Raw genomic sequence first — 22,780 nt, forward strand, 5'->3', positions numbered from 1 at the left:
CAGGAAGGCTAAGGGGGGGGTCCAGGAGAGGCAGTCTTCCCCTGAGACTGCGCAAGAGTGCTCAGGCTGCAGTCTCCTTGCCTCTGTTCACCAGATCTTGCCTTCCAGGTCCGGATCCCAACACCCCTCAATACCAGTGGAGTGCAAGTCATCTGTATGAAAGGGAAGGCAAAGTACAAGGCCAGTGAGAATGCCATTGTCTGGAAGTAAGTGAGTGTGTTGAGTCTGGGGTGCTGCAAGGGCAGGGCTGGCTTGGGGAGGCAGAGTCTGTTTAGCGTTCCTGCCTGTTCTGAGCACATGTAGCGAAGGGGAGAATATAACTCTTCTTCAGGCACCTTTCTCACTTCTGGGCTTTCTCTGATAGGATAAAGCGTATGGCCGGAATGAAGGAATCCCAGATCAGTGCGGAAATTGAACTGCTGCCCACCAATGACAAGAAGAAGTGGGCTCGGCCCCCGATCTCTATGAACTTTGAGGTGAGTCCCTGTCCGCCTTCCAGGGCGCAGCTAACCTTGGAGCTTTTTCAGTCTGCTCCCTTCTGCCCTCACGGGGATTGCACAGGTTTGAGTGCTCCCTGTCCCAAGCTGACGTGTGACTCTTCCTAACACCAGGCCAGCCAGCCAGCAGAACTAATGGAAGAAAGTTGCCCTTAAAGCCATTAGGGTCTGTCACCATGTGATGTGTGCAGGGAGTAGGGAAGGGAACAGTGGTTCTTGGTGTCTGTTCCTAGGTGCAGAGACCAGGGTCCTATGGCATTTGTGTATGGAGAACGTCTTGCCCCTCTGTTCCAATGCTCTCTGTTGCTTTTCCTTTTCTCAATAGGTCCCATTTGCACCCTCTGGGCTGAAGGTGCGCTACCTGAAAGTCTTTGAGCCAAAGCTGAACTACAGTGACCATGATGTGATAAAATGGGTGAGGTACATTGGCAGGAGCGGGATCTATGAGACCAGATGCTAGCCCCAGCAGGCTGGTAGGCTCCCTCTTCTCCAAGCCATCCTCCACCTCTCCTCAGTCTTCAACTACATTCAGAGAAAACATCTGCCTGGCCCCTTCTACGCAGATTGAAAGACCCTGTGGCTCACCTTGGGAGCGGACTTGCCTGCCTGTGCTCAGTTACCACCCATGCTGCAGATGAAGTTCAGAACCCAACCATGCACAGGGGTGCAGTCAGCCTCCTGCTCCCCGTCCCAGGGTGGGGAAGGGCTAGTCTAACTCCCATCCTCTCGTGATCTTTCTAGGGAACGTCCACCATTAAACTCCTCTTCTGTTGGTGTCTCACTACTTGCATCATATCCTAGTATTTTTGAAGTTCTTGTGCATATGTACTCGTAGAATAGACCTAAACATAGACTGGACAAATCTGAGTTGAAGTTACCCTGGCTTCTGTACTAGCTATTGCTGTTGTGGTAGATGTTGCTGGCCAGTCCGAGATGCCTGGGGGGTGAGTTTGTCGGGCCTCCACCAGAGGAGGTGGTGGGCTCGCCAGATCTCATCACCACCTTATATTTCTTGCAAAGTCGTCGGTATAGAGTCCTGCCGTGGGAAGGTTTGTGACCAAAAAGGATGAGAGTTTAGGCTCCTGCTGGTGTGTATGTGGGTGGCACAGCATTTCAGGTCCTTAGAGCACTTACCCCAACCCGCTGCTGGCTTGAGCCAGTGTGTCCTTTCCAAACAAATGGGAAACGTGGCCCCTCTGCCCCAGGGAGTGTGGGTCAGCTGAGCTCAGTCAGGATGTGAACAGGGTCTGTCCTCGGGGAATCTAAAATGCAGTTGGCACTAAGAGCCCCCTGCCCCAGCCTGCCCTCTCCACACTTCTACCGAACGCTTCTGGGCCATAGGAATGCTGCTGCTACCCACAATCCCGCTTCTGGTAGTGTGGTCTCCATTTTGTACACTTTGTGATTTGTCCAGCTCTGAATCTAATAAAGTATGTAGAACAGAGATGGCTGCCTGCGCTGCTGTGTGGGGCTTGTGGTGCTGGGGCTGTGCTGCGGGGCCCGAGGGGAGCGCTGTGCGGCTTGCTCCTGTGGTTCCCCGGCCCGGGGCTGCCACGGCGTTAGCAGGTGGAAAGAACCAGCCGTGACTTTATTCCCGGGGGGCCGGTGATGCCTCCCAGGTGCTGCCGAAGATGCTCAGCGCTCCCCCCAGGGCCGGGCTCCCCCCAGGGCCGGGCCGCCCCGCCCCGCTGCCGCCGGGGGGCAGGCCCAGCCCCGCCGGCCTGGCCCGGGGGAACCTGGGTGGCTTCGCCCTTGTGAGCGGCGGAGGAGGCAAAACAAAAAGGTTTTTCCTTGTGCCTGGGCTTGTGGAGGCCGGGGACGAGGAGGGGGCAGCGCCCGGCGGTGAAGCAGCGGCGGTGACGGCGCTTGGCCGGGCCGCAGCCCCCTGCCCCCGCCGGCTGCTCCGCGGGCCCTGCAGCCCCCCGCCCTCGGAAGCTACAACCGGGGAGCCCCGAGCGCCGAGGCCCTGCCCGCGCCGCTGCCGCCCAGCGCCCCCAGCCCGGTCCCGGCGGGGCGCGGCGGCTGCACGTGGCGGCCCGCGGCGCACGCGCGCCCCGCCCCGCCCCAGACTCCACTTCCCAGCGGCCCCCGCGCGCATGGCGGCCGCCCGCCTCCTTCCCGGCAGCCCCCGCCCGCGCGCCGTCCCTTCCGCCTCTGCCGCGGTGCCGGGGCTCCGTGCGGCGGCACCGGGCCGCGCCGCGGCCGGGCCCCGCTCCGGCTGCGCCATGGCGTCCTGCGCCGACATCCTCCGCAGCGAGTTCCCCGACCTGGACGGCGAGGTCTTTGCCTACGTGACGGGTGAGAGGTGCCCGCCCGCCCCGCCGCTCGGCCGCCCGCCCCGCCGCGTGTCGCGACACCTCCCCCCTGTCGCGACAGGCGGCCGCGCCCGAGTCGCGACAGGCGGCCGGGGAGGGGCGGGGGAGGGCGAGCGGGCGGGTGCCACCTGTCGGCCGCGTCGCGACACGCGGCCGTCCGTCGCGACAGCGCGCGCGCGGGAGGGGTGTGCAGCGCCGTGTGCCCGCAGGGATCCTGCACGGCGGCGGGGCGGACTTCGAGTCGGTGGACGAGCTGGTGGAGGCGGTGGGGGAGCTGCTGCGGGAGGTGTCGCAGGACGCCAAGGACGACGGGGCCATCCGGGAGATCTGCCAGCGCCTCTTCAACACGCTGCAGCTGTAAGGGCCACCCCGCCCGCCCCCGCGGCCGCCCCCGCGCCCCCTCACCCGCCGCCTCCTCTCTCGCAGGGACGAGGGCCGGGCCCAGCGCTGCAGCCAGGTGCTGCTCGACGCCCCCATCCAGCTCTCCCAGATCACCGACGGATACGGTGAGTGCTGCCCGCGGGGACCCCCGCGCCAGCTGCCCCCTGGCTCGGGACATGGCCGCCCCACCCTGGGGAGCGGCTCCCCTGTCCCCTCGCCTCGGGCTCCCTCGCGCAGGTGCACCCCGCTTTCTCCTCCCGCAGCGTCCAGCGGCGCCCGGCTGCCTGAAGCATGGGCTGGGGTGGAGGGAGAGGAGCCACCCGTTGGTCCCCTCGTCCTGCTGGGAGAGGGGACGTCAAGCCCGGTCACGGGCAGCCCCTAAGGCAGCGCTTGGTGGGGCCCCCCCGGAGCACGTGCTCACCAGCCCCACCGTCTTGTTGCAGCAGATGCCAGCGTGGACCTGCTGCCAGGGCTGCTGCTGAAGAGAGGCCAGACCTCGGTAAGTGGGGCCTGGGGACCCGCTGGGAGCCACTAACACTTCAGGGCACCCGCAGGCACCCTGCCTTGCTCCTGTCACCCGGCCCTCGGAGAGCGGCCGGGGCAGGCAGCTGTCCTGGCTGGGGACACAGCTGCAGGGGGTACTGCTCCTCCTGGTCAGGTTTGGGAAAGTCTTGACCTTGGTCTGATAAAGAGCCTAAACAGGAGTTAATGGCTTATTAATTTGACAAGATCTATTTTACTCTAGTTCCTTAACGAGCTTCAAAGCGTGGTCGATGCGGTGGTGGCACTCAGAGTTCTCTGACTTTCATGAGGACCTTTGGCTCCTACAGCAAGGCCTTAAATTGAGAAAATAGGATGTACCAGGATGGCAGCTTGCCGTATTCAGTGAGAGATAAAATCCTGGCTAGTGGTTGGGGTGTCGGGGTGTTACAGGTGAGGAGTTAGCAGGGAGCAGCTCTTTTCCAGAGGGCTGCAGCGGGGAGGTCGTAAGCCCAGCTTTAGAAATGGCTGTGGGTTGTCACGGTTTGAGACAGAGCAGGAGCAGAGAAATTTGGAATCAGTTACGCTCCGTGACCTGGAGGAAATCAGAACATCTTTACCGATGAAATGCGTAGCCACTCAGGAGCGACCTGGCTTGCCTGCTGCATCGGACGTGCCAAAGTTTTGTGTGTGGGTGAGGAGTGGTTGTGCGTTTGTAAAGCAAGGACGGCAGTAGCTGTACAGGGTGGGCAGTGTCTCTGCCGGGCTGGTCTCGTATAGAGCTCTTCCTTCCTGGGGTGACGTGTTGAGGACAAGAACCCGTTGCTTGGAGGCTGAGACCTAACGTGATCCCCGCGTGTCTGAATGGGAGTCTTAAGTGAAAGCTGGCAGCTCTTGCTGGTTTTGGCACTGGAGTTGTTGCTGCTGGGTTCACTCTCTGGCTCTTGTGTCCGCAACTCAAAAAAAGGATCTTGAGAAAAATTGGAGACGATTCAGAGAAGGCCTTGGGAGGCCTCTCAAGTTTTGCAGGGCACATCTTACTGTGAGATTCAGGGAGCTCTGTATAGTTCACAGAGTGACTCGGTCTGTCTGTAGGTACAGGATCACAACTCCAGTAACAAAACGCTCTTCAGTCTAGCGGGCAGGTCTGTAACATGCTCCAGTGGCTGCAGAGTTGCCTAGAAATATCTAGGAGTGTTCTTGGTCAGCCACAAATATTTGACTTGACGTAGGCATACGCCGGAGCGGGCTGAGAGCCTGGCCAGGAGCAGAGGCCAGGTTAAAACACTTGGCTCCTTCTTGCCTTTGGGTTTAATTAAATGTTTTTTGCCTCTGTCGTGATTGATCCACTGCGTAAGCTGAGTTTGTTCCAAACTGGCTAAAGTTTAACATGTTGGGAAGGGAAACGCCTCATGGTCCAGGTGAGGGTGGTTGCAGGGTGTAGCGGAGGAGGCACTGGGACAGCAGTTTGCGGCTGTTGAAGTGACTTGGTTGACCCAGGTCCCTGGAACTACAGAAACTGGCCATACGTTAGGGTCAGCCAAACAGTTTGCCTCGCTGAGGCAGGAGTGTTGTGTATGAGCAGTTGATTTAGGACTTCATTCCTGAAGTGACTTACCGGCCTCATTAGCTTCTGCAAAGTGCACATGAATCAGTCCCAGTTCCCCTGTCCTACCTCCTTCCCTCCCTTCCAGATGTGAAGAATTAGTTAATCTCTTTTCTCTCTGTAGTTGGGCTTTGGGGCTTTTGCTGAAGATGCTCTCTCTCTCTTCAAACTCTCTGTTTTGTGCCCCAGATGGTGAATGCCAAGAAACTGGAGAAGGCGGAAGCCAGGCTGAAAGCCAAGCAAGATAAGAGGATGGAGCGAGATTCCCTGAAGTCATCTGGCCCTCTGTGAGTATGGAGAGTGCCTTGAACATCCCCATCCCCTTCTTCTGAGCATGTCTGGGATCTGGCTGCACTGGAGCTTTCCTGTTGAGCCCCTTCCTTGGTCTTCTGCCTGTCCGTAGGGTCCTTGAGGAGGCATCTGCCAGCCAGGCTGCCAGCAAGAAGGAGACTCGCATGGAGTCATCAGGCAAGAACAAGTCATATGATGTGCGCATCGAGAACTTCGATGTGTCCTTCGGTGAGCGGTGAGTGTGCAGGTGGGGAGGTGGGACAGATCCTGGCTGGGGTTTCAGACCATGGGAGACTGAGACTGGATTTTGGAGAGTGGTTGAGAAATCACAGGGGGTATGGGAAAGATCAGAAAGCAGGATGGGCACCTCACCCTGTTGGCTTTGGGCAGGAGCAGTTTGTGATGGTTACCTGGCTCTCCGTGGGGCAGTCTGACCAGGTACCTGCCTCTTCTCTTGCTTTAGTGTCCTACTGGCGGGAGCAGACCTGAACCTGGCGTTTGGACGGCGCTACGGGCTGGTGGGCAGGAACGGGCTGGGGAAGACCACGCTGCTGAAGATGATCGCCAGCCGGAGCCTGCGCATCCCCTCACACATCAGCATCCTCCACGTGGAGCAGGAGGTGGCAGGGGATGAGACGCCGGCGCTGCAGAGTGTGCTGGAGTGTGACACCACTCGTGAGAGCCTGCTGCAGGAGGAGAGGGACCTGACGGCTAAGATTAATGCCGGCAGGTGAGATCTTGCCGCTGGGTCTCCAGCCCTTCTGTGGCCTGTTGACCACAAGGTCTCGTTTTGAGGTCTCTCCTGCAAACGAAGGGTTCCAGCAGGGCTGGGCTGCATCTTGCCCACCTTAGTCCTGCCTGGGGAGATCAGCCTCCCCCAGCACTCAAACACTGACCCTGGTCAATCCCACACACTCCTCTTTGTCCTGCCCCAGGGGAGAAGGGACAGCAGGTGCCAGGCTGTCGGAGATCTACGCGAAGCTGGAGGAGATTGAGGCAGACAAGGCCCCAGCGAGGTGAGACAGCCCTGTGGGCTCCACCGGCTGTTGGCGTGGCCGGGGCTGGGCAGTGGTTTGGGGCCTGGGGCGCGGAAGGGTGATGCTGTGGCCCAGGGATCCAGCATGTGGGGCCAGGGGGTTCTCCCAACTGCTCTTCTTGTCTCTTCTGTCACGTCTCTGCTGGGTTAGGACTATTGAGCTTCCCACTGAAGCTTTTTTGCCCCAAATGGCTTGCTTTGTTGCTGCTGCTCCTCTCGAACCTCCCCAGGTTCCTGGTGTCTCGGGAACATTTCTGGGATGTTGGTGGTAATGACTCTCTTCATGGCCAAAGAGCTGAAAACCTCTTGCAAATCTCTTGGGACTTCATGTGGTTGCTGTGCCCTGCTGGGCTGCATTTCCCAGCCAAATGCTGCTTTTGGGTGTGCAGGGACGTTTTCCTGCACCAGAAGGACTTTAAGCCATGCAGCAGAGTCCCCTTGATGGCTCTGGGTCCGAGACGTCGGACTGTGCTCTGCAGTTGGATGCTGTAAATGGATCCCAGTTCTCTCCCCTTTTCCCCAGGGCATCCGTCATTCTCGCTGGGCTGGGCTTTAATGCAAAGATGCAACAACAGACAACCAAGTAAGTCTCCAGCTCTGGGCAACAAGACAGAAGAAATGGGTCTGGGGAGATGTTCCTAGTGAGACCCCCAGACACAGTTGTGACTGTTAGGGAGGGGGGCCCTGTGGGAGAGAAGGGTCTATTCCTGCACATCTTGTGTGGTCTCCTGCCATGAGGGTCCCAAGCCACCTGCCTGGTGGACCTCGGATCTTGTGCTGTGCCTGGGATGTCTGCAGGGACAAGCTGTCTCTGGGTGACAGCAGAGCCAAAAGAGCTGCAGGGGAGCAGGGAGCCTGGCAGGCAGGCAAACACAGAGTTGTTCTGTGTTAAACGGTAACCCCTCTCTGCAACCTCTTCTCTCCTCAGAGAGTTTTCTGGAGGCTGGAGAATGAGATTGGCCTTAGCCAGAGCCCTGTTTGCCAGGTTGGTGTCCAGGCCTTCATGCTGTGGGGTGAACTCTCCTTGTTGTCTGTGCTGTGAGGGGCAGGGGTGCTGCCTGGGAGTCCTCTTGACTCGGGCTCTCGGGGTGGGAGCGTCGGAGCCATCGCAGCTCCACGCGTGTGTGTGGTGAAATGCGCTCTGCGCTGCCACGGTGCTCTTTTTTCTGATACCCACGTCTTGCCTTTCCTAGGCCAGATCTCCTTCTGCTGGATGGTAAGTCGATACTGTGAGTCCCCTCCGACACCGCTGCTGGGCCTGCCTGTGCCCTTGGTGGGGTTGGGAATGCGCCACGGCCTTTAGCTGCCTGCTCAAAATAGCCCTGTGTGACAGGGCTGGGCTGGCAGGGCTGTCGGTGCTCCCTGGCACAGCGGGCAGAGCTGGCGGTGGTGCGGGGACGTCGGTGTGGGCAGCTGCTTTAGCTGCGCTCAGCAGAGCTCTGCTCTGTGCCCCAGCCTGGTGACCTGCATGTCATCCTGCCCCAAGCAGTCCCCTTTCCCTCGCCTGACGCTGTTATGTGCCCTGGCTGCCAGCTCACACTGGGTCACCGCAGGGGGTGACTGTGGGGCGAGGAGGTCCCTGCCTCGGGTGGGGGGTCTGGGCGAGACTCTGCTGCTGGGCGTTGGGGTCTGGGTACTGGTATGGGGTGGGGGGAGCGTCCCTGCGTGACCCTCGTCCCCCGTGCCCACATCCATCACAGCCTGCCCACGTGAGTCCCCTGATCCGGGGGGGCAAGGTGCCCACACAGGGTCTCTTCCTCCACACTGCTGATTGCTAGATTTTGCTGCGTAAAAAAGTGTAACCCAGCCATCCTCGTCCCTCCTGACCCTGGTGCCTCTTCCCCTTCCCTCAGAGCCAACGAACATGCTGGACGTGAGGGCTATTTTGTGGCTGGAGACCTACTTGCAGGTAGGCGGTGGTGGAGGCCCTGAGGCTGGGCGAGCGAGGGATGGAGTCCTCCAGGCTGGCATCTTTGCCTTGCTGGGTGGTGGGACCAGGCCCTGCGCTCTGGCTTGATGGTGCTCAGGCCTCCCTCTCACTGTCTCCTCCAGACCTGGCAGTCGACCATCCTCGTGGTGTCCCACGACAGGAACTTCCTGAACGCGGTGGCCACGGACATCATCCACCTGCACTCGCAGCGGCTGGACACGTACCGCGGGGACTTTGAGAACTTCATGAAGATCAAGGAGGAGCGGCTGAAGAACCAGCAGCGAGAGTATGAAGCCCAGCAGCAGTACCGTGAGCACATCCAGGTACTGGGAGAAGCCAGCAGTGCGGGCTGGGGCACTCATCTCCCAGCCTTGTCCCTTTCTCTGTGCTTCTAGACCTGTGGATATGGCTGTATTGTCGCAGGAGCCTTGGCAGCAGAGCTGGGTGGCTGAGGCTGCAGGGGACCTAGGGCTCTCTAAGGCTTTTCTCTCTTGTAGGTTTTCATTGACCGCTTTCGCTACAATGCCAACCGGGCGTCCCAAGTGCAGAGCAAGCTCAAGCTATTGGAGAAGCTGTGAGTGCCTGTCCTGTCTCTGTCTGGAGGTGGGGAAGGGGCAGCGCTCATGGGAAGAAACAGAGGTTCCCGGGGTGTCTGGAAGATACGGGAGTGGCTTGGGCTTTGGGTGCTCTGTCTCTGGTCCAAAGGCTTTGGCTACAGTGAGGTGTCACAGAGCTGAAGGCGCTATCTCGGCTTGTGGCGTGGGAACAGACCCCCAGTGCAAGGCACCGTGGTTATGTGTCTCCTCTTTTTGCAGGCCAGAGCTGAAACCTGTGGACAAGGAGTCTGAGGTGATCATGAAGTAAGTGTCCCCTGAGCCCTTGCTTGGAGGGCACCTGGCTCTGTTTCTGACATGAGCTCCTCTTGGGTCCTGTCCTGGTTGGGGCAGCCACCCTTCCTGCAGGCCGGCCTTACTCTGACAGGGAGCCCAGCCAGGCCCCCATGTTCAGGCTGGGTTCCATTCTGGGGCCAAGGCTGCAGATCCATGTCCCCTTCTTGTGACTATCCTTCCCAGAGGCCCTGCTTGGTAGGGAGCCCCCCCGCCTTGTCACCTGGAGGGTTGCAGGGGTTGTCCTGGGGGGCTGGGAGCAGTATCTCTGATGTTCCTGGCCATCTCTCACCTCTTCCTGCCTTCCCAGGTTCCCTGATGGCTTTGAGAAGTTCTCCCCCCCAATCCTGCAGCTAGACGAAGTAGACTTCTATTATGACCCAAGTCACTACATCTTTCGTTCCCTCTCCGTCTCTGCTGACCTGGAGTCCCGCATCTGTGTGGTATGTGGGATTGCAGAGTAAGGGTGGCTATGAGGGATCTTGGGGGGGTCGCTGCTCAAAGCAGGGGCAGCTTTGATGTGTAGGTCAGGTTGCTCAGTTGAATTCTGGAGATCTCCAGGGAGGACTGTTTCTCCCATTCCTCTGGGTCCCATTGCAGCCTTTGATCGTCTTCATTTTGGGGAACGTTTTTCCCAATACCAGTTAGAATTTGTGACTTGTGCCTGTTGCCCTTCATCCTTTCACCAAGCGCCTTTGAGAAGAGGCTGGGTCCATCTTCTCTGTAACTCCCTGTTTGCAGACGACAGTGGCATGTAGCAGGGGCTCCTGCCGTGTTTGGATGGGGCAGCAGAGAGATGCTATGTGCTTGTAAATGAGGCTGGGAGCAGGTAATCCTTAGGCTTGAGGGCTGGGAAGGCAACATCTTCTGGCAGTGCTGCCTGTGCTTCTTGTCAGTGAAAGAAACGCAGCTTCCAGATCGCCGGAGTCACTGGTTGGACTCTCATCCCACCCCACTCCGTTGCGTGATCATCCAAGAGAGCTGAAATTCCCTGATCACTGCCCCCTCCCCGGGTTTCATCCCCAGGTTTCATGTTCTCCAATGCTGCTGTTGCTTCTCTAGGTTGGGGAGAACGGAGCTGGCAAGTCGACCATGCTAAAGATCTTAATGGGGGAGCTGGCACCAGTCAGAGGGATCAGGCATGCTCACAGGTACCTGGTAGGAAGGGCTGGGGGGCTGGGAGGAGTGATGCAGCTGGAAGGCTTCTGGGCTGTGCTTTGGAGTGATGGCTACCCGAGTGATGGGATGGGTCCTGCACACCCACGCACATGCCCCCCTTCTTGTAGCTGCAGCTGCGAGTGCTGTGGTTGCAGGGTTTGGTACCAGCTCCCAGTCACTCTTCTCATTCTGCAGAAACCTAAAGATCGGTTATTTCAGCCAGCACCATGTGGATCAACTGGACTTGAATATCAGTGCTGTAGAGTTATTGGCAAGAAAGTTCCCAGGTGGGTTCTGGAGATCCCAGGGGGTCTGGTCCATTGAGGATGGCTTGGCTGCTTTGCCATGCGTGGAGCAGCATGGATTTGTCCATGGCCCTGGGTAGAAGGTTCTGTCACATCAGTGTTTAAGGGACCCTGCCTGCTCTGGGTAACTCCCCACGCCCAGCCAAGGTCAGGACACCAGCCCTGAGAAGCAGGGGTAGCTGGCAGCCCGCAGACCTCAGGCTGGTGCTCCACCGTGGCCAGGTTTTGGGGCAGGTGACCGGCTTTCCTGCTTCCACCGTGGCCAGGTTTTGGGGCAGGTGACCGGCTTTCCTGCTGGGCACCGAACGAGCACTAGCTCCCCCTTTCCCAGCTGCCAAAACCTCTGGCTCCCTTCTCCGCTGTTTGACGTCACGTGGTGACCGGGAATTGGGGGCAGCATCACTTGGAGCCAGTCACCAGCCTTACAGCTCCTGTCCTGATTGTGTCAGGTTTTCCCCACAAACCCCCTGCTTGGGAGGGAATTGCCTGGAAGTGGCTGCTGAATTCCTCCCCCGCCATGCTGGCCTGGCACAGGCTGCCCAGCCGCGGTGCCCGCCGAGCTCAGGGTGCTGAGGGCCCCGTGTCACACCGGGTGTGCCATAGCTGTGTTACACGCTCCTGCAGGGAAGACGGAGGAGGAGTACCGGCATCAGCTGGGGAGCTACGGCGTCTCGGGAGAGCTGGCCGTGCGTCCTGTGGCCAGCCTGTCTGGAGGCCAGAAGAGTCGTGTGGCCTTTGCCCAGATGACTATGTCCTGGTAATTTTCTCCTAGATGCTGTTAATTTCTGCATGGCTTCATGCCTGGTGTCTGCTTCACCGGGAGGAAGGCAGGCATCCAGGGATGGCCTGCTGCCCTATGGAAGCCTCGTACTTCGGGACTTAGATGGGGAGGGAGGTTGTCGCCCTGGGGGGACTCTGTGGAAGGGGGCAGGTGGCTTTCTCCTACTGCTTTGGGCTCACGGGGGTAAGAGGTATCCCTGGGGCTGGGCAGTGCTGACCCTGGGGCCAGGCGTATGCCGATGGCTGTGGCACTGAGTGGCGGCTGTTGCAGCTGGGTGGAGGTCGCTGCAGCACGACAGGGTGCGGACCCAGCCCAGGACTGCTGTGAGTGCACACTCAGAGCCGTCTTCTCTTCCAGTCCAAATTTCTACATCCTGGATGAACCAACCAATCACCTGGACATGGAGACCATCGAGGCACTGGCAAAGGCCCTGAATAAGTTCCGGGTAAGGCTCCCTTGACAAGATCTCTAGTTTTTCTAACTCTTCCTGCATCCTCCAGCTCAAGTTACTTGGCATCTCAGCCAGAGGTGGGTGATCAAATACCAGTGGTGGCTTCGAGTCCAGGACAGAATTTGGGAAGTCGGTCACATTTCTCCCTTAGCTGTCCGTCCTGGTAGTTTGTTTCACTTGCTGGCTTTGTCTAGGGGTGGCTGAGACACAACAGCAGACCAGGGAGCACCTTGTCCCACATTCTTGACCACTCACCTATGCCCTGTGACTTCTCACGTGCTGCATGCAGCACTCAGCCCTGCCTTGGGGTCACTCAGATCTTCCTCAGGGAGCGTTTTATGGCTGATCTCCACAGTCTCGGCCTCCAGATACTGCTGCCATCAACCTAGTTCTTACTGTTTTATAGTTGCTCACGTTGGGGCAGTTTTCCTGTGGGGAAAAAAAAACCCCTTGACTCAGGTTGCTTGGGACCTTGCCCGGCTACCTTTTGACTGTTCTAGACTCCACCTGGAATCTCCATCCTTGGAGTTGTCAGAGATCTGGAGAGCCAGGAACGAACCCTACATTTGCCTTCCAAGAGGGGAGGATACATACCTTACTGGTGCACGTGCCTCCTTGGTACATGATGTGTCTGACCCCCCGGAGCAAGGAAAGGCTGCGATTAGGTCCCTGCCAGTGAAATAGCATCCAGTTTTCCCTGGAGCAGATGAAAACCTGAAGCCCTGGGAACAGGCTGGATGGGGGTGCAGGATCTCCGTGCCACCAGTGCCAGGCCCTGGGTTGTGCTGCACTAAGTTCCCTTCCCGCCCCCCCCCCCCCCGTGTGTTGGCAGGGCGGTGTGATCCTGGTGTCCCACGATGAGCGCTTCATCCGCCTGGTGTGCCAGGAGCTGTGGGTGTGTGAGAATGCCACCGTGACCCGCATCGAGGGCGGCTTTGACCAGTACAGAGACATCCTGAAGGAGCAGTTCCGGAAGGAGGGATTCCTATAAGGGAGGCGGGAGCCGGACTGTGCCGGGGGCTGGAGCGCAAAGCTCGGCCGCCTCAGCATCCATCCCAACTGTGCCTGGCAGAGCGCCGAGGACGCCGCTGCCCGCATGGACAGTCAGCCATGCCATCCGATGCCACCTGAACTGCTCCCCCCTGCCGGGGCCGGCCGAGGGACAGCGGGGGGCGGGCAGGAGCCGGTGCTGCTGTGCCGGGGGCTGCACCTGGCGCTGGGCTTAGGAGACGGCAGTGCCTGGGGCTGCTGCTCTGCCCCGAGGGAAGGAGGTGGTGTGCCCTGACCCCCCGCGTTAACTCCGTGCTCTGGAGGGCAGGAGAGGAGCTGTTCTCCATGTTTCGCTTCCCACTCTGCCTTTTTCTTTCTTTTTTTTGTTTTTTTTGTGTTTTAACTGGCTGAACACTAGTCTGGCTCCATCACACGCCCCCGTCCTCCCTGCCGCCCTGGAGGGAAACGAGGCCTTTGCTGCTAAAAGTGACCCCCTGCCTCTCCCCCCCCCCCCCCAGCCCCTGGAAGCCGGGGCTCCCGTGGCCGGTGCTCACCGGGGGCTGGTGGCCGTAGTGCCGAGGGAGTCCTGGGCTCGGCCCTGCTCCGCTGCTGCCGGTGCCTCCCGCCTGCATCGCCCCCCCTGCGCGGGGGTCGCCGTGTAAATAAACCCAGGACGCAGTGGGTGCGCAGCGCTCCTTTCCTTGGGGGGGGGGGGGGGGGAGGGGCTTGGATATTGGGGGGAGGGGGCATCTGGTGCCCTGAGCACAAGGGTGCTCGGAGCGCGGGGCAGTGCCTGGCTGGGAGCTCTTGCCAAATTAAATGGCTCCGCGGGGGCCGGGGGGCGTGTGGGGGGCTAAGCCTGTGTCCCGGGGGGGGGGGGGGGGGGGGGCACGGATCGGGGCCGGGTGTCGGCTCTGGCGGGCGCAGGATCCCGCTGTGGTTTGGGGGCTGCGGGAGGGGGGGGGGCAGAGCGGAGGGGGGGGGGGGGGGGGGGCGGGGGGACCTGGGCAGCGGTGCGGGGCCAGCGGCCGGAGGTGCCGGCATGGCCAGTCCCGGTTGCCGGTGGCAGTCGGTGCTGCCGGCGGCCCCAGACCCGCGCCGGTAGGAGGCGGGCACCCCCGCTCCCCCCGCCCCCGCCAACTCCCCCCCCCCATCCCACCCCGGGGCGGCCGGCGCGAGGCCCCGCCCCCGCCTTCCCCGCCACCAGGTGGTCCCGCCCCTGCGGCCGGGGCGGCGCTCCAGCCTCGCTCCGACCGGCGGCGGGCGCCCACCGCACCGCACCGGGCAGGGCCGGCGGCATGAGCACCGGCGGGGACGCGGCAGGTGAGGGGCGCGAGGCCCCCGGAGGAGCCGTCCCCCGCGGCGGGCCGCGCTCGGCGGGGAGCAGCCCCGTGCCCAGCCCCGGCTCCCCCGGGCCCGAGGAGGTGAGCGGGGCGGGTGGGGGTCCCCGCGGGGGGGCTGCTGGGTGAGCGGCTGTGTGCCTGCGGCGGGGGAGCTGCGTGTGCCTGTGTGTGCTGGGGGGGGCTGTGAGTGTGTGCTGGGGGGGGGGGAGCAGGAGCTGTGAGTGTGTGCTGGGGGGGGGGGGGGGAGCGGGAGCTGTGAGTGTGTGCTGGGGGGGCTGGGAGTGTGTGCTGGGGGGGGGGGGGGGGAGCGGGAGGTGTGAGTGTGTGCTGGGGGGGGGGGAGTGTGTGCTGGGGGGGGAGTGGGAGCTGTGAGTGTGTGCTGGGGGGGGGGGAGTGTGTGCTGGGGGGGGAGTGGGAGCTGTGAGTGTGTGCTGGGGGGGGGGGAGCAGGAGCTGTGAGTGTGTGCTGGGGGGGGGGAGCGGGAGCTGTGAGTGTGTGCTGGGGGGGCTGGGAGTGTGTGCTGGGGGGGGGAGTGGGAGCTGTGAGTGTGTGCTGGGGGGGCTGGGAGTGTGTGTGCTGGGGGGGGAGTGGGAGCTGTGAGTGTGTGCTGGGGGGGGGGGGAGTGGGAGCTGGGAGTGTGTGCTGGGGGGGGGAGCGGGAGCTGTGAGTGTGTGCTGGGGGGGCTGGGAGTGTGTGCTGGGGGGGGAGTGGGAGCTGTGAGTGTGTGCTGGGGGGGGGGGAGCGGGAGCTGGGAGTGTGTGCTGGGGGGGCCGTGAGTGTGTGCTGGGGGGGGGGGGTAGCGGGAGCCGTGAGTATGTGTTGGGGGGGAACGGGGCGTGAGTGTGTGCTGGGGGGGGGGGAGGGGGAGCGGAGCCGTGAGTGTGTGCTGGGGGGGGGGGGGGGCGTGAGTGTGTGCCGGGGGGGGGGGGAGGGGGAGCGGAGCCGTGAGTGTGTGCTGGGGGGGGGGGGGGGGCGTGAGTGTGGGTGGGAAGGAGCCGTGAATGTGTGCTGGGGGGGGGGGGGCCGTGAGTGTGTGCTGAGCGAGGAGGGGGGGGGCGCGAGTGTATGCCGGGGGGGGCCGTGCCTGAGGGAGGGCTGGAGGGGTCTGCGTGTTCCGGGGGGGGGGGGGGCGCGGGGCGCTCTGTCGGTGTGCCCGCGGGTGGGGCTGCGCGCGGAGCCCTCGGAGGGGGCTGTGGGCGGGGGGGGGGGGGCTGTGGGCACGGGGGAGCGGGATGAGGAGCTCCCGGGGGGGCTGTACGCGGAGCCCCCGCGGGCGGCGGCGGGGCCGGGCTGTACCGCGCCGTGCTGCCCCGGGGGGCTGCGTGCCGAGGCGGGCCCGGGGGGCCGGAGTGCGCGTGTGTGTGTGAGCGGGGGGGGCGCTGCCGGGGGGTGGGGGGGGTCCCGAGCCGGGGCGGGTGGTTCTCGTGTGGGGGGTGTCCGTGTGCGGGGGGGGGGGCGCCCCCCCGGCGGCCGGTTGGGGCAGGACCGGGAGCGCGGCGCCATCTTGGGAGCCATCAGGTGCCCGGCGCGGGGACGGGCGGCGGCCGGGGGGGGCCGCCCCCTGCCCTGCCCTGCGCTCCCGCCCGGCCGCGGGGGACCGATGCGGCCCGGCGCCGGGGCTTCTCCTCCGCCCCCGGGACTGGCGGGGCGGGGGGGTCCCGCTTCCGCGGCCCCAGCCCGGGGGACGCCGGCGCGGGGCTGGCGGTGCCACACGCGGGGCCGTGGGTCCCCGGCGCTCCGGCCGCGGGACCTTGTGCCGGGCTGTGCCGGCTGCCCCGGGAGCGGCCGGGTAAGCCCAGATCGCGGGGTGTCCCCCCGTCCCCCCGCCCTCTCCCGCTGGCCTTGAGTCAGTGGCTGTGGGCGGCCGGCCCGGAGCTCCCGAGGCTCTGACTCAGCCCTGCCGGGCGCTGCTGCGCTCCGGGTGTCCCGTCCCGTCGTGTCCCGTCCCTGCAACCCGGGTTTCAAAGGGACGGGCTGCATCTCCCGATGCAGGCGGGTTATGGGAAGGATGGATGGATGGGTGTTCAGGTGACCTAAATATTATGTGCTTGTATAATTGCCTGGCGGTCCAGGGCTGCCTGCTGGGGTCGGGTCGATTGTGATGCTCTGCGCGGCTCAGGTAGGTGTATCCAGGGGGGTTAATCGACACACGGTGTTTGTTGTAGCCATTGCAGAAACGACAGAGAACGGTGGAGGATTTCAACCAGTTCTGCACCTTCGTTTTGGCCTACGCAGGCTACATCCCCTACCCTGAAGAGGTAAGTGGGCTTGCAGGGTGTCCTGCTGCAAAAAGACTGGCTCCTCTGGGCTCCCTGCCCTGTGTGGAGCCAGCTCCTGATCCTTCTGGATAGTTGTTCTCCATCCCCTGCCCCTTTCTCCTTACCCTGAATACCTGTGCTGTGGTCTCCTATGCTAGTCCTGCATCTTCCCCTCTTGCAGAATGAGCCCTGGCCCCACGGAGGCAGCATGAGTCCCCAGAACAGCACGGGGAGCACTCAGGACAGCGATAGCTGGGCCTCGTCCCACTCCTCTGACTGCCACGTCCTGACGGACGATGGCAGGAGCAGGAACGCTGCAGCAAGGGGGGCTGTGGACAACAGCCTGCTGGTGAGCTGCCCTGCCTTCCCCGCCAGCTTCTATGATGTCCGGCCCCAGCAAACCAGGCGGAAGAAACCACCAGCAAAGAAACTCATTTTGGAGCAGGAGGTGGAGAAGAGGGTGCCGCTGAGTGCCGGGAAGGGCTTTGGGGCAGAGCAGGATGGGGTGAAGGAGCTGGCTGCGCTGGAGGGACAGGTGCCTCCCATGAAAGAGCAGCTCTTGGAGCCTTCCCTCAACCTGGCTGGGGACCCCCAGCCCAACTCCCTCCTGGAGGAGCTGATGGAGGAGAAGGACTGGATGCACGGAGCGCAGGGGACCAAGAAGCCAGCAGGAGATGATCCTCAGCTAAAGGAGCATGACCCCTGCTCTGGCGGGAGGAAAAGCCCCAGTTCTTTTAGTACCTTGGACCAAAGCGAAGGGGAAGATGCGAGTAGAGGGAGCTCCCAGCTTAGTGGTGAGTGTCAGAGGGGGTGCAGAGGGCCCTGTTGTGCTGCAGCCAACGCTGAGTATCATCCCTCCCTCAGCTGGAGCCACCCGTGCTGGCTGCGGGGAGGGCTTGTTGATGGCCCAAGCCTTTCCCAGCAAGGGGACTACCTTCAGGACCTGGAGGGGCTGGAGAGCAGAGGGCAGGGAGCTGGCCTGCCCTTTGGCAGCTCTGTTCTACAGGGCAAGCAGTACAGACCTGAAACATGTCTGAAGTGAGGTGTAGGGCTGCCTTACTAACCTTTTTTTTTTTTTTCTCTTCCTTTACCCCGTTTTGCAACATTAGCGGTTGAATTTGCAGCAGCTCCCAACACCAAAGCAGAAGGTGAGTGGGGGGCTGTCCCATTTAACACCAGCAGAACTGGCTAGTCTGGCCACAGCCGGACCCGTAGCTGGTAAGGTGGTTTCTGACTGGTGTCTCTCTCCCTGACCAGACGACGATGCCTGGGATCTGATCACCTGCTTCTGCCTGAAGCCCTTCGCAGGGAGGCCCATGATCGAATGTAATGAATGCGCTACCTGGATCCACCTCTCTTGTGCCAAGATCCGCAAATCCAACGTGCCTGAGGTTTTTATTTGCCAGCGATGCCGCGATGCCAAGCAGGAGATTCGCCGCTCAAACCGAGCTCGGACGGTGCCCCGCAAGCGCTTCTGTGACTGAAGCTCCTCCAGAGCGGGGAGGCTGGGGGGGTCCCCTTTTTAAACTGAAGACTGCAGCCCGGTTTGGCTAGACAATCAATGCACAGTAATGGCAGGGGAGGGGCTGGGCCGCAGGGCTGGGCTGTCCCCCTTGCACTTCTGACTCCTGGAAGCTGCCACGCACATCCTGCCTGGGGATGGGCCGTGTTGGCCACGGAGCTCTTGTTACCCCAGAGGGGGGGGGTGGGGGGGGGTGGGGGGCTGAGGGTGGTCCAGCCGCGCACTAGGTCACTCAGAAACATCTCTGTCCTCGCACGAAGCTGGCTCAGTGCCTTTCCCCCAGGGCAGCTGAGGAAAGCCTAGTCCAAGTAGTTTTTCTGTGGTGTGGTGGAAGCTTACACTTATCCCAAGATGTGACTCCCCTTCCTCCTTTTTCCTCACTATTTTTCCTTTCCTTGCCTTGGACCTTTGGGTGGGATGTGACGGCAAAGCCCTAGAGACTTAACTTCTCCTCCAGCAAGTCGGTGCAGCCCAGGCGAGCTCCTTCCATGGAGTGTGCCACTCTCCAGGGCCGGAGGGAAAGGGACCTTGGTCCTGCTGACACCTGAAGCAGACTGGGGCTCTGCATTTTGAGGGTGTTGGTGGAGCCATCTCTGGCTCATCAGCCTTGTAGGCTGCACAGGGGAGGCCCTTCCCCTGGCCCATGGTGCTGCTGGTTTTGTTTGCTGTGCCCGTGGCCTCTCAGGGTGGTCCTGCTAGGTCAGAAGCAGCAAAGGCATCCTCTAGTAGATGATTACAAAGGCTGTTCTCGCTGAGCAGCCCTCCTTGCTTCATGTTCTCCAGTTGCACTGAGGTCTTCTGTGTGAAGCAGGGTGGGATTCCTGGTAGGAGATTGAAGTTACCTTCAGAGCTGGCCGTGGCAGGACTGGGAGCCATTTGGAAGGGGAGCAGGAGAGTGCTCTGGTTAGCTTTCCATGTTTTTCACTTCCAGTTTAAAACAACTGGAGCTTGTACCCTGTGGCCATCTCCTGCCTGCAGGGTTGTCTGGTGGAGCATCTGCTTCAACACCAGCTGGATGCTGAGACTTGAGCTTAGATGGAGCCAGGAGCTGGGAGGCCCTTGCTTCCCAGCACTCCCTCCATCAGAGAAGTTGGCTTTTTTTTTTTTCCTGGACGTGTAGAGTAAAACCTAAGGACTTGTCAAGAGTGGGCCCTGAGCCCCTTCTGCTATGCAACTGCTGCTCCAGAGACATGGGATGTGCCCTCTCCAGGCCCCTGGTTAAGTTTGGCAGCAGAAGGCTTTTCCCCCTCCATGTCCCCTGTGTGTGTGTGTGTGCGCGCGCGCGCGTGAGTGACCTGGGGCCCCCGTGTGCACTAACTGTTGGATCCCACCTCCTCCTCACGGCCCCTCCAAAGAGCCTGGCCCACGTGCCTTCTGCACTTTCCCTGGGGGACACAGGCCCTGCTCCTGTCCTGGTGACACGTGGCTTGGCCCCTGTCACACCACTGCCCGCAGTGGGGAGTGGGACAGCACCCACTTAGCAGTCCCCATGACTATTTCTTAACTGGGTTCTTTCCTACTTGCACATCTGGTTACTGTGGGACCACAGCTGGGGGAGGGTGTGGGGCAGCCCCCTGTCACTCAGCAGCCCCCAGGCTTGTCCCTGTGCCTCTCCTCCTGTGGAAAGCCTGGGCCCCAAAAGTGCTTTATGTTTTTATAGTTACTTTGTATTGATATGTAAAATAGCGAATTCTGGTCCTTGCCCTGTGGAGTGTGGCTGGAGTCTTATGTATATAATAAAGTACTTTTGCCATAATGGTGGTGGCTTTGGCACAGCTTGGGGGGCCTCGGGTCTCATGTACCCCTGGGACGTGAGTGCTCCCCTTCTGCTGTGGCTGAGAGGAACTGGTGCAGGGATCTCGCTCAGCCACGCTACACCCCCACCCCAGAGTAAACACCAAGCTGCACAAACAACAGGGGACAAAAAGGCCAGTACACTTCCTATTTAATAGCGCAACGAGCACCTCCTTGCCCTGCTGTGGCACATGGGGATGCTCCACAGGAAGGTCCTTTAGAGGTGCATGGGCTGGGGGCCAACCTCTTCCATGGGCACCATCTTCCCGAGGCTGCAGAGAACTCCGAGCATCATCCATTACTCCAAAGCAGCAGCAGGTCCAATCGCATGGGGCGGGCAGGGGACATCCACGCGCCCTTGCTGCAGCTCTTAAGGCACATCACAATTTAGCTCAATAGCTGTGTTTTGCTTTGAGCTCTGACAAACCTTCCCTGGCTCTATCTCTGCTCCGGCATAGGGTTACGATTTAATCTTGGCAGCACTTGAGGTGTCAAAGGATCCAGTTTTCTCCACAAAATCAGTGTTATTCCAACACAGAGGTATCACTGGCTTCCTGTGCAGAGCTGGAGGTGTGCCAGCCTCTGCCGGGCAATATCAGGGGTCAAACAGGGGATACGGTGGGGGAGACAGGACAAGGTGGCATAGGAGCAGAGCGCTGGCCTGGCCAGGGCAGGAGGAGTCACTGACTGTAGGGACCCTTACCAAAGCAGGGTCCTGCTGGTACGTTTCGGTCCTGAGACAGTTGCATTGGGGCAGAGGCACTGAACCGTCCAAAAGCATCAGCAAAACTGGGTGTAATTTCTACATGAGGGGCCAAAGCTGGGTTTGTGCAGCGAGACAGCAGGGTTTACTCCTCCTTGGCCCAGACGGAACCAGCTGCCTTCTCCTCCAGGTGGGGAATCACCGCCTCGGTATAAAACTTCTCCAGCTTGGGCACTGTTTGCCCCCAGAACTTCGCATCAAACTCCACGGGGACCACGGCTGTCTCCTTGGTGGTGTGCACCACAAAGTCGGCCTGCTGGAAGCCAGTGGCTGCCAGTTGGCACTGGACCTGGGTGAAGTAGGCATGATCCTTCTTCAGGGCATAGGAGTCCCCGTCCACCTCCAGGCAGAAGTCCTTGTCCTTGCAGGCCTCGCGCACCGTCCTGTTCCTGTGCTTGTAGGGACACTTCACCTCCAGCAGCCCCAGAGCCTTCCCCGTGGCTGCCTCCTTGATGATGCCATCGGGGCTGGCGGCGATCCACTTCTTCTCCCGGTGAATGAAGAGGCCGCAGTCCTCCACCCGCACCGGCTTGCCCTCCGCCTGCGACTTCAGCTGCTCGTAGGCCTGCACGGCCACCTTCTCGTTGCGGACCCCCCAGGACATGGCTGGCGTCTGCACGCTGGGGCTGGAGCTCACCACTGCTTTCAGGTAGGACTGGGGCACCTCAGCCGTCTTGCCATTGGCAAACTTGCTGTTGGCGATCCTGGAGGCCATGGAGGCGGTGATGCGGTTCTCCCGCCACTCGTACCACTTGGGGTTGCTCTGCTGGCCCCGGGTCTCCTTCTCCACCCACGGGATGTCCTGGCTCTCCAGCGGGGGCAGGAACTGGTCCCAGGCCGCGCTCGGGTCAGCCCCAGGCTGCTTCTTCTGTGGCTGCTTCTTCTGTGGACGTGGGTCAGGTCCAGCTGGGCTAGCAGCTCCTTTGGCATCAGGTGTCTTCTTCTGGGTTGCAGAGCAACTCCCGGCAGGTGCTCCACGCTGGTCCCCAGCACCTCCATGGGCTCTGCGGGATGCTGCAGGTCGCGGCTGAGAGGAAACTGGCTTTGTCCCCCATCCCCGGCCAGCAGCCCCAGCAGCCGGAGCACTCCTGCGTTGGCCTCCCACAGCCACAGCCTTGGCCCGGGTGGCCGAGGTGGAAGGTGGCGGCTCGGCAGGGGCGGTTTTGGGGGCGGCCGTGGCCGGCCGAGGGGAGGACGCGCCAGCAGGCTCCTTCCTGGGTCTCCCCATCGCTACGGGTCAGAGGGTCTCCTGCTGTGGGCGCAGAACACAGCTGAAGGCATGTCCCCAAAGCCCCGGTCCCCTTCCTCCCACACACCCCCGGGGTACCAGCATCCCCTGCCCGCGCGGCTGTCCCCACACACCACAGCGGCACGCTCAGCAGTGCCTGTGCCACCCGCCACCCGTGACACCAGCCCTGCGTGGGGCGGGGGCTGCCTGCGCCCCTGCCCCGGGGCGGCGCGGAGGACAGGGGGCTCTCCCCCGTGCCCGTGGGTACCGCGGCTGCGCGGGAACTGGGCGGGCTCCCCGCGGGGCACCGGGCACGCGTGGGGAGGCCGCCCAGCGCCTCCCCGGGGCACCCCACGCGTGCTCCGGGGCCGCGGCGGGGGACCCGCAGCTCCCCCGGCCACCGGCGGCCGCTCCCCGCCGCCGCCGCCCGGTGCCGCCCGCTCTCACCGATCCGCCGCCGCGCCGGAAGCGCGCCCCGCCCGCACCACGTGCCCGCGGCGGCCCGGGGCGGGGGGTGCACCCGGGCCGGCCGAGCTGCCGCCGCTCCCCGCTAGAGGGAAGCAGCCGCTCGGCCATCCCGCCCGTCGGGGCCGGGCCGCCGCCGCCTCGCTCCGCCGCTGCCTTCCCACACCGCCCGGCCCCCCGAGCAGCGTCCTGCTCTGGGCTGGGGACGGGCCCCTGCAGAACCCCGCGCCCCGGGGGTCTTGCGGGTCGGTTCCCCTGCCGGTTCCCGTCCTCCGCTCCCTCTCCCGGCCCCGTCTCTC

At 62.1% G+C, this 22,780-nt stretch overlaps 4 protein-coding genes across 18 annotated transcripts in view; 3 read left to right on the forward strand and 1 right to left on the reverse strand.

Moving 5' to 3' along the window:
• Nucleotides 1–1,941, forward strand: part of AP2M1 (adaptor related protein complex 2 subunit mu 1) — a 29,653-nt gene extending 27,712 nt beyond the window's left edge. For all 11 annotated transcript variants that reach the window (XM_040613026.1, XM_040613032.1, XM_040613031.1 and 8 more), the window contains 3 exons: nt 109–206; nt 365–476; nt 823–1,941. In XM_040613026.1, the coding sequence (XP_040468960.1) occupies nt 109–206; nt 365–476; nt 823–957 (345 nt within the window). In that variant the 3' untranslated portion in view covers nt 958–1,941. The remainder of the gene's footprint in view (nt 1–108; nt 207–364; nt 477–822) is intronic.
• A 699-nt stretch (nt 1,942–2,640) lies between these two features.
• On the forward strand, nt 2,641–13,786 carry ABCF3 (ATP binding cassette subfamily F member 3). Of its 2 annotated transcripts, none has more exons than XM_040613572.1 (21): nt 2,641–2,795; nt 3,022–3,169; nt 3,239–3,318; nt 3,637–3,692; nt 5,469–5,566; nt 5,683–5,805; nt 6,034–6,300; nt 6,506–6,586; nt 7,130–7,189; nt 7,535–7,591; nt 7,800–7,822; nt 8,460–8,515; nt 8,659–8,859; nt 9,034–9,110; nt 9,352–9,396; nt 9,734–9,866; nt 10,486–10,574; nt 10,777–10,868; nt 11,511–11,643; nt 12,025–12,112; nt 12,951–13,786. In XM_040613572.1, exons 1-21 carry the CDS (start codon nt 2,723–2,725, stop codon nt 13,107–13,109), a joined length of 2,139 nt encoding a protein of 712 aa, XP_040469506.1. In that variant the 5' UTR covers nt 2,641–2,722; the 3' UTR covers nt 13,110–13,786. The 2 variants fall into 2 exon arrangements, with proteins under 2 accessions (XP_040469506.1, XP_040469507.1); XM_040613573.1 differs by having other exon boundaries at nt 3,640–3,692.
• A 552-nt stretch (nt 13,787–14,338) lies between these two features.
• On the forward strand, nt 14,339–19,987 carry LOC121096900 (PHD finger protein 13-like). 2 transcript variants are annotated; one of them, XM_040613526.1, is made up of 5 exons: nt 14,339–14,532; nt 16,617–16,709; nt 16,891–17,503; nt 17,819–17,857; nt 17,967–19,987. In XM_040613526.1, exons 1-5 carry the CDS (start codon nt 14,407–14,409, stop codon nt 18,191–18,193), a joined length of 1,098 nt encoding a protein of 365 aa, XP_040469460.1. In that variant the 5' UTR covers nt 14,339–14,406; the 3' UTR covers nt 18,194–19,987. The 2 variants fall into 2 exon arrangements, with proteins under 2 accessions (XP_040469460.1, XP_040469459.1); XM_040613525.1 differs by lacking the exon at nt 14,339–14,532 and adding an exon at nt 15,977–16,240.
• A 172-nt stretch (nt 19,988–20,159) lies between these two features.
• LOC121096901 lies at nt 20,160–22,513 on the reverse strand. 3 transcript variants are annotated; one of them, XM_040613527.1, is made up of 2 exons: nt 22,464–22,513; nt 20,160–22,040 (listed from the first exon to the last, which is right to left on the reverse strand). In XM_040613527.1, the coding sequence occupies exon 2, from the start codon at nt 22,014–22,016 to the stop codon at nt 20,874–20,876; it is 1,143 nt and encodes a 380-aa protein (XP_040469461.1). In that variant the 5' UTR covers nt 22,017–22,040; nt 22,464–22,513; the 3' UTR covers nt 20,160–20,873. The 3 variants fall into 3 exon arrangements, with proteins under 3 accessions (XP_040469461.1, XP_040469462.1, XP_040469463.1); XM_040613528.1 differs by having other exon boundaries at nt 20,160–22,037; nt 22,464–22,488; XM_040613529.1 differs by lacking the exon at nt 22,464–22,513 and adding an exon at nt 22,151–22,435.
• Between the last annotated feature and the right edge of the window lie 267 nt (nt 22,514–22,780).

The sequence above is a fragment of the Falco naumanni genome, chromosome 13, assembly GCF_017639655.2.
Source record: "Falco naumanni isolate bFalNau1 chromosome 13, bFalNau1.pat, whole genome shotgun sequence".
In the NCBI taxonomy this organism is placed as follows: domain Eukaryota; kingdom Metazoa; phylum Chordata; class Aves; order Falconiformes; family Falconidae; genus Falco; species Falco naumanni.